The sequence below is a fragment of the Papaver somniferum genome, unplaced genomic scaffold, assembly GCF_003573695.1.
Source record: "Papaver somniferum cultivar HN1 unplaced genomic scaffold, ASM357369v1 unplaced-scaffold_19, whole genome shotgun sequence".
NCBI lineage: Eukaryota > Viridiplantae > Streptophyta > Magnoliopsida > Ranunculales > Papaveraceae > Papaver > Papaver somniferum.
The window spans coordinates 13,825,862-13,833,427 of record NW_020628818.1 but is presented as its reverse complement, the minus strand read 5'-3'; the positions used below and the strand labels follow the sequence as shown (position 1 = coordinate 13,833,427).

The window sequence follows — 7,566 nt, the reverse complement described above, 5'->3', positions numbered from 1 at the left end:
CATCAGTTGCACACCCCTACTAAATATGATACTTAGCTATTGGGCAGATGTGGTGTACTTGGAGTTTGGACTCTTGTAATCTAAATGGAGTATACGTGAGCCCAGCTGAAATAAGCCTAGCCCACGGTATGTTACGTGTCATCATCTAACGTGATGTTACATGAAGAAATTAAGATAGCTCCTGATGTATAGAATAAGCTCTCACCCCCTGAAACATCTCAAAACTTGATCCGGTTTCATAAAACCGCTTTTGACTGGTCATTCCATTTCCGATTCAAACATCTCATAAAACGACATTTAGGGTTTTCAGTCTTCTTCATTACGTGTCTTGAAAAGAAAGAAAAACAAACAGTACTTAGCAATGGCGATGAGAGCAGCAGTGAATAAGATTTCTCCCAGTCGTTTAATGGAAGGAACACGAAGGTTTGCTCCTCGGTACTTCAGTGATAAATCGGGTAGAGTTCTTGGTGACGAGGAATTAGCTGCTGAAAATATATGGATTAAGGTCTGAATCTCTTTCTCTATCTCTTGATTCTAAATTTTTTTATTTATGTGATTGATTGATTGTGTTTTATTTTGTTTGGATCTGAAGAAAATGGAGAGGGAAAAGTTGGAGAAAATGAAGCAGAAGTTGGACAAGGAAATTGCTGAAGCAGAAAAGAAAGCTGCAGCTGACAAGGTATTGTTTCTGTGTTATTTTTAGTTTTGTTGATTTCTGTGAAAATGTGAGAGATTAGAAAAGGGAAATGGTTGACTTGGTAATGATTTTTTTTTTGTGTTAAGGTTATTAGTAAGTGATCTTGATTAATTAGGAAATGTTGCTGAAAGAGATCTTTATTTGACCTAATTTTGTTCTTCTCTATGTTCAAGCCTTTTGAGCAGTAATTGAAATTAAACATGTCATGTATAGCTAATATCCTCAGTTTTTTATTTATAACTTGGATACGACACCTAGGATCATGAGATGTAGTGCTTAAACAGTTACTAGACGAAGCTTAAACCTTGTGAGATGAATGCCTTCCTTGGTAATTAATGACAAATACTAAGATAGCATCTGTCAGAGTGGATAATCGAACTCTTGTCTTTTAATGGTTGATGTATCTTTTCCTTTTTTTAAATTAGGTACAAATGTACGATAGAAGTGATATCATTGCTGTATTGATGAATCATTGCATGATAATAATGGCAACTAATCTTAAACTTAAAGGATTCGGTTTACATTGATGGGGAAGAGAACTTGGAAGTGGTTGTTTGATTATGAGTTTTTTGAAAGTGTGCTGTCCGTGATCTGTAACTAACAACTAGCACAATCAAGAGTATCTAGTTATCCACGAAGTAGATTTCAAACCTTTACTGTGTTTGGAGTCTTAAGCTCTTCACAGAACTTGCATTTTAAGATATTGGGGCTTGCTTATTCCTGGTGGGATGAAATTAGATAGTTTGAAGGCTATGATAGTTGGATCTAAGGTTAAACATAAATTACTTGTTGAGTTTAGAATTAAATCGTTAGTGTTGAGATAAAAGAAAACTCGCGCATTGTTTATGCAGAAGTTGAAATCATTTGAACTCGGTCTGTTTCCAATGTATATCCAGTAATCTGGACTATGATTCCCTTGTCAGACCCTGAATTCTGTTCAAATGTTAAATAAATGTCTGTCCACATATACGTGTCAACGTTCCTTCATTTTCTTTTTGTTGCTGCCACTATTGCTCTTGTTATTTTTAATATTGTGAATTTCTATGTAAATGTGAAAGATTAGGAAAGGGAAATGGTTGACTTGGTAATGATTTTTTTGTTAAGGTTATTAGCAAGCGATCTTGATTAATCAGGGAAAATGTTGCTGAAAGAGATCTGTATTTGACCAAATTGAATCTGCATGGGGTTCTCTATGCTCTACACTATGAATTGATTTCATGTGCTTGATCTTCATACTGTTTTGGATGGTTTAACACCTGCAATTTGCTTGAGGATGATCATCATCTGCTTAGCACTATGTTAATCATAAATGAGGAGAGTCTATTAAATTCTAGTAAACTTTGGAACGTAACATTTACTGGTGTTCTTAAATTCGGTGGAGGTCAAGTTTATTGTGCAGTAATTGAAATTAATAACATGTCTATAGCTAATGTGCTCAGTTTTTCATTTATTTTTAACTTGGATATAATACTAAGGATCTGAGACATAGTGCTTCAATTGTCGCGGATGGTTCGATTAAGCTGAAAACCCTGTGTGACGAATGCCTTCCTTGGTAAACAATAATAATTAGCAAATACTGATAAGTTCTTTGAGAGTGTATATTCTAAGTCTTGTCATTTATGGTTCATTTATCTTTTCCTCCTTTAGAAATGATATAACAGCTGTGTTAATGAATCATTGCATGATAATATTGGTAACTAATCTTAAAAGATTAGGTTTGCATGATTGGGGAAGAGAACTCGGGAAGTGGTTGTTTGTTCATGAGGTTTTGAAAGTGCGCTGTCCATGATCTATAACTAACAACTAGCACAATTAAGAGGATCTAGTTATCTACGAATTAGAACTGTTACAGTGTTTGGAGTCTTAAGCTCTTCAACAGAACTTGCATTTAAGATACTGGGGGGTTCGTTTGTTGTAGGCTTCTAGCCGTATTTCAAGTGTTATGATATGGTTCTCTAGAATGTTAGTTTGTACTGCAGTGTACAAAATGGAAAAAAATTTGCATGAGCCTCACAGTTGATGTGTCTATTCATGCTGTATGTGTCCGAGACATGAGATCTGATACCATTGAGAAAGTCACAACCCATCAGACAACATAACTGCAAGTCTGCAACATCGAAACCACTTAGACTAGAAATTCGTAAGAGGGAGCATACACCTCGCTGTATTAAATTCGTTGCTATTCATTTTCACTATACGAAATGAAAAAAAATTGCATGAGCCTCACAGTTGAGGTGTCTATTCATGCTTTATCTGTCCTAGACACAAGATCTGAAACCATTAAGAAAGTCACAACACACCAGACAACATAAAAACATTGAAAACACACTTACACTAAAATTTGTAGGAGGGAGTATAAATTCGTTGCTATTTACACTATACTGTGGTATGGGCCTCCAGGTTAACATGTTTGCTTACTTACTCCTGGTGAGCTGCCTTAAGGGATGAAATGAGAGGGTTTGAATGTTATGAAAGTTGGATTTAAGGTTGACATATTGTTGAGTTTAGAATTAAGTTGTTAGTGTTGAGATAGAAGAACACTCGTGCATTGTTAGTTATCTGGACTATGATTCCCTTGTCGGATCTGAATTCTACTCAAGTGTTAGAGATGAACATCTATGTGTGTCAGCGTGCATATGTGTGTCAGCGTTCCTTCTTTTTCTTTTTGTTGTTGCTGCTATGGCTGTTGTTGTTTTTCCATCCTCATTCATATCTTCTCATCAACTGTTGTTTTCTTTTTACAGAAGCCTGAAAGCAGCAAGTAAAGAAGGCCGAGAGTTACAGGGTCATCTCCAAGTTGTTGATGAGCTATTCTAGTTCTTACTTTTGATGATGTCGAATAAAGTTTGTTGTTCCCATGGACCTCTTGGCAGACTATGGTGTTTGTATAGCATGGTGTACCACTTCTTGACACGATCGTGTGTTAGCAAGTAAAAGACCCTTGTTCAATTTGTGTTTTCTTGGTTGCACAGTTAGTTTATTAGTTCTACAGGTTCATAAGAAAAAGAAAAACAGAAGAAAAATAATGAGGTCACCCACTTTGCTTGGGCTTGAATGCCAAGGCTGGCCTTCTAGCTCTCTAAGAGTATTTGCCAGGATTTGAAATTCCATCACTCGTCTCCCCAGAGACGTATCTTACGGTTGTCTCCCTGGAGACTGTCTTACGTTTCCCTAAACTCTTACAGTAATTTGCTTCGGTACCATCTTCCGTTGAACTGAATAAAATCTAATATGCTTCAGTAAATGGTGCAAAAAAAATCCATCTAATGAGTGGAAAGAGCCAAAATTCCATCTGATAGGTGGAAAGAGCCATTTTAGAACCTGTAGATCTTCAAACAGAAGTTCAGTAAGAATGATAGGGTACTTCCACCCTTCGAATAAAACCAGTCCTTGAATTACATAATTGAGCTGCCCGTAATCATATTTAAACCTTTCTTTTCCAAGCAACCAGCAGCAAAATTTACTTCTCAGGACTGGTGCTTAAACTCGCAAACTGTATCAACACTCTTTTCCATCTTGAAACGAAGATTCATGGCAATTACTAAATAAGCAGCCAGAGGAAGCCTAATTATGGTGTTATAATGGGTATTCAGTTTGTTTCTTATATTAACTGCAAAAGGTGGATATTTATGAAGTGACGTAGCGTAGCTTAAAATGAGTTCCATGCTTCTCTTCAAAGTTCCAAACTGAGAAATCTAGCGCACTAGATCAATAATAGAGAGAAGGGTGAAGCACAGTTAAAATAAATAAGAAAAGGTAAACCTAGTAGGGTGAAGCATAATGAACATCGAGTCTGTTCCGGTGTGTTCTGGGACACAGTTCAGCTACATTAGAGAACATACTCACACACTGATGTTCATTGGGCTTCATCCAAAGTTTACTGGATCCCTATCATTCTAGTGACATGATTCCAGACTGAAAAATTATGCATCAACAACATAAAGGAACGAGAAAAATCAGATGAAAATGTATGCAGCGAAACAGACATAATTCCATACTGAAATCAGGATTTCCTTTTCCTCAAAATTAGTTCAGAAAATGAGGGAAACATCATCAAAATAAAATTTGTGCGGTGAAAGTGACATCAGATTTTCCATATCCACAAAAAGTTCAGAAAATGAGGGAAGCATGCTTTCTAACTGTTTCCTCCTAGGTGTAACACTATCCTTAGTCCTGCTCTTGAGCTTCTGGCTTCTTGGAACTTGCCATGAGATACCAACCTAGACCACCGAGTCCAGCTACAACACCAGCAATAACTCCATAGTTTCGGTTCTTGTCAGTTGATGTCTTCGAAGTTGAGGAAGCTGCAGCACTTGGTGTGGAAGCTGCAGTAGTTGCTTCAGATACGGGAGCCGATGGGGTTGCATTTTCAGGGCCCTGAAAGGCAAATAAAGAAAATTTTCAGCATTTGACATATAACAAACATCAACTAGTTTACAGTCAACAACAAGACGCAATAGAAACCTATAACTCAGACATTGGCTACTCATTATACTCTGTAGTTTCGAGATGATAATCCCCTAATTCATATTGTAGCTCATGAACTATTTCTAACTCTTGACTGCCAGAAAGTATCAGCCTTCAATAGACATAGACGGATAAGGAATAACAGCTCCTCGTACTTTCTTGACTTATACTTTGTCAAGTCCCAAGAGAAGCAAGCATTTTGGTCAGTATATTGATATTGAAGCCACCATACAGATTTTTACTCTAATTATGAGCTACGCGAGAAATAAGTTTACTATTATAATAGCATTATGCCATTCAATGGATTAACAGAATAGGATGAAAAACAACCATACCTTGCGTGCAAGCTTCTCCAGCTTCTCTTTCTCCATTTTCTGAAGCATCATAATGTAATCACATTAATACAAGAGAGATAACAGGAAATGAGTAAGCAAACAAACCACAAATTGCAGCATAGAGTCATAGACTAGTGTATAGTTGAACAAATGGTCAGAAATTTTGTGTATCCTATCCATAAGAAACCCCCAAGTTCAACGTCTCCAATTTTCTGAAGTTGCATCACCAGTTTGCTAAACATGCCAAACTAGCATATGTTTAAACTCAAGTTTTAGTATCATCCAAAATGATCATACTGAGATATTCAATAACAGTGATAAAGAAAACACATCATACAATCTCTTGACAAAGACTAGGCTGAACGGAACTCATAGTTAAACTACAGAACCACATGAATTTCAAATCATTTTAGACGTACAGTACTATAGTTACAGAACATCTCAAACACACTTAGCAAACCATCACAATCTAAAAGGTAACACTATATTGCACAAAGCTGGAAAAAAAAAGTTGAAGTTTACAAAGAACCATGAGAAACAAGATAACTTAGTTCACGGAGTTGAAGTTTCCTCAAGTCATCACCAAATTCGAATACCAAAATAGTTAAATCCCTTTCTCTTCATCAAAAATTACTCATACACATAACTTTCTCCTGCTTCTACTCTCCCAGATTACTACTTACATCTAAGCACACAGACACTCAAACTTGTATCCCAATCCTAGGGCTAATACTTGCAAAAACAGAAGAAAACAAAACAAAATGATAAATCTACTAAGACACACAACTACACAAGCATGTACTATAAACCAAAACCAATCAAAATCTGAAACCCTATTTCTCAAAACCCTCAAACATCTAAACAAGAAATGGGTACAAATTTTGACGAAAAACAAAAAAAGGGTACAAATAAAATACGATTCTAAACCCATTTAACACAAAACCCCAACAAATTTCAACATATCTTACAAAAATACCAAACAATACTCATCAAAATCGAAAGAAAAATCAATAAATATCAAACTATTATGAAGAAATTTATACCTTAATGTAGATATTTTCAGCTGCTCTTTCCTCCTCGCCTAAAACTCTTCCACCACTTGACATCCTTCGTGAAACATACCTTGCAGCAATTCTTGACGCCATTATGATTCTAGATCTAGGGTTACGATTTTTCTTCAAGCAGACAGAAGAAATAGAAAAAAGTTTCAGTGGAGCTCTGAGAAATTCAACAGAAACGAGGGTGGTGCTCAATTGCCTGAGCAAGCGATCTAATAGGGCTGAACAAAACCGAATCGACCCGCCGACCCGACCCGCACCCGACCAAAAAAAACCCACACCCGACCCGACCCATTTAGGCATGGGTCGATTATGGGTGAGACGCTTGAAAACCCACCATATGTTGGGTCGGTTGCGGGTATAAACTTTTTTCACCCGAACCGACCCACCCACCCGCCCAATATTCCCTAGTATTTTTTAGCCCTTAGATTATCTATCCTAGAATGACTCTCAGCCATTGATTGACGATATAAAAAACCTAACCCTAAGCAATCGCTGCACATTGTCGCCCATCGGCCTCTTCTAGTCTTCTTCTCTTCTTCTCAGAGACTCTTCTAACTTTTTGCTTCGTCGGTCCGTTCGTCCGCTGACAAAGGAAGTTCCTTGTTCTTGAATCTTGATTAATGAATTGAAGGTATGAATCAACTTAAAATTTTTCTTGTTCCTGGTTTGGGTACTTTAATTGTTAAGATTGTTCTAATTTGTGAATTTTCTATCTATGTGGTTTTACTGAGAAACAATAGTGGCAAGTGTAAAAACCATTATGCCTACATGAACGAAGTATGTATGTTTTTGTTAGTTTTGTAGTGGAAAAACCCTAATCTCCTCTGTCTCTTGTCTCTTGCAATTAAATGTTTATCCAGAAATGTATTTAACTTTTAGTCTTGTGTAAGTTGATTTTGTTCATGTATCTATGTTTGTTCATAGATAGCCTTGAAGAAGTTCGCAAACAGAAGGGATATCAGTTATGCAGTTATGGTGCTCGATCAACTAACCCATCCTTCGTTAT

The 7,566-nt window shown here is 36.7% G+C and overlaps 2 protein-coding genes across 2 annotated transcripts; one reads left to right on the top strand and one right to left on the bottom strand.

Moving 5' to 3' along the window:
- The first annotated feature begins 265 nt into the window (after positions 1 to 265).
- On the top strand, positions 266 to 3,834 carry LOC113338280 (uncharacterized protein At2g27730, mitochondrial-like). The gene is made up of 3 exons (XM_026583723.1): positions 266 to 505; positions 593 to 679; positions 3,442 to 3,834. Exons 1-3 carry the CDS (start codon positions 362 to 364, stop codon positions 3,460 to 3,462), a joined length of 252 nt encoding a protein of 83 aa, XP_026439508.1. The 5' UTR covers positions 266 to 361; the 3' UTR covers positions 3,463 to 3,834.
- An 824-nt stretch (positions 3,835 to 4,658) lies between these two features.
- Positions 4,659 to 6,756, bottom strand: LOC113338382 (uncharacterized protein At2g27730, mitochondrial-like). Its single transcript, XM_026583815.1, has 3 exons — positions 6,543 to 6,756; positions 5,500 to 5,538; positions 4,659 to 5,074 (listed from the first exon to the last, which is right to left on the bottom strand). Exons 1-3 carry the CDS (start codon positions 6,642 to 6,644, stop codon positions 4,865 to 4,867), a joined length of 351 nt encoding a protein of 116 aa, XP_026439600.1. The 5' UTR covers positions 6,645 to 6,756; the 3' UTR covers positions 4,659 to 4,864.
- Positions 6,757 to 7,566: the final 810 nt, after the last annotated feature.

What these genes read in the sequence shown, in the direction of transcription:
- LOC113338280 (XM_026583723.1), top strand. Translation starts at nt 362, where the DNA reads ATGGCGATGAGAGCAGCAGTGAATAAGATTTCTCCCAGTCGTTTAATG. An exon ending in CTGAAAATATATGGATTAAG is followed by an intron (nt 506 to 592) that starts GTCTGAATCTCT and finishes TTGGATCTGAAG; the next exon opens with AAAATGGAGAGGGAAAAGTT. An exon ending in AGAAAGCTGCAGCTGACAAG is followed by an intron (nt 680 to 3,441) that starts GTATTGTTTCTG and finishes TTCTTTTTACAG; the next exon opens with AAGCCTGAAAGCAGCAAGTA.
- LOC113338382 (XM_026583815.1), bottom strand. Translation starts at nt 6,644, where the DNA reads ATGGCGTCAAGAATTGCTGCAAGGTATGTTTCACGAAGGATGTCAAGT. An exon ending in CTGAAAATATCTACATTAAG is followed by an intron (nt 5,539 to 6,542) that starts GTATAAATTTCT and finishes ATGATGCTTCAG; the next exon opens with AAAATGGAGAAAGAGAAGCT. An exon ending in TGGAGAAGCTTGCACGCAAG is followed by an intron (nt 5,075 to 5,499) that starts GTATGGTTGTTT and finishes TTTGCCTTTCAG; the next exon opens with GGCCCTGAAAATGCAACCCC.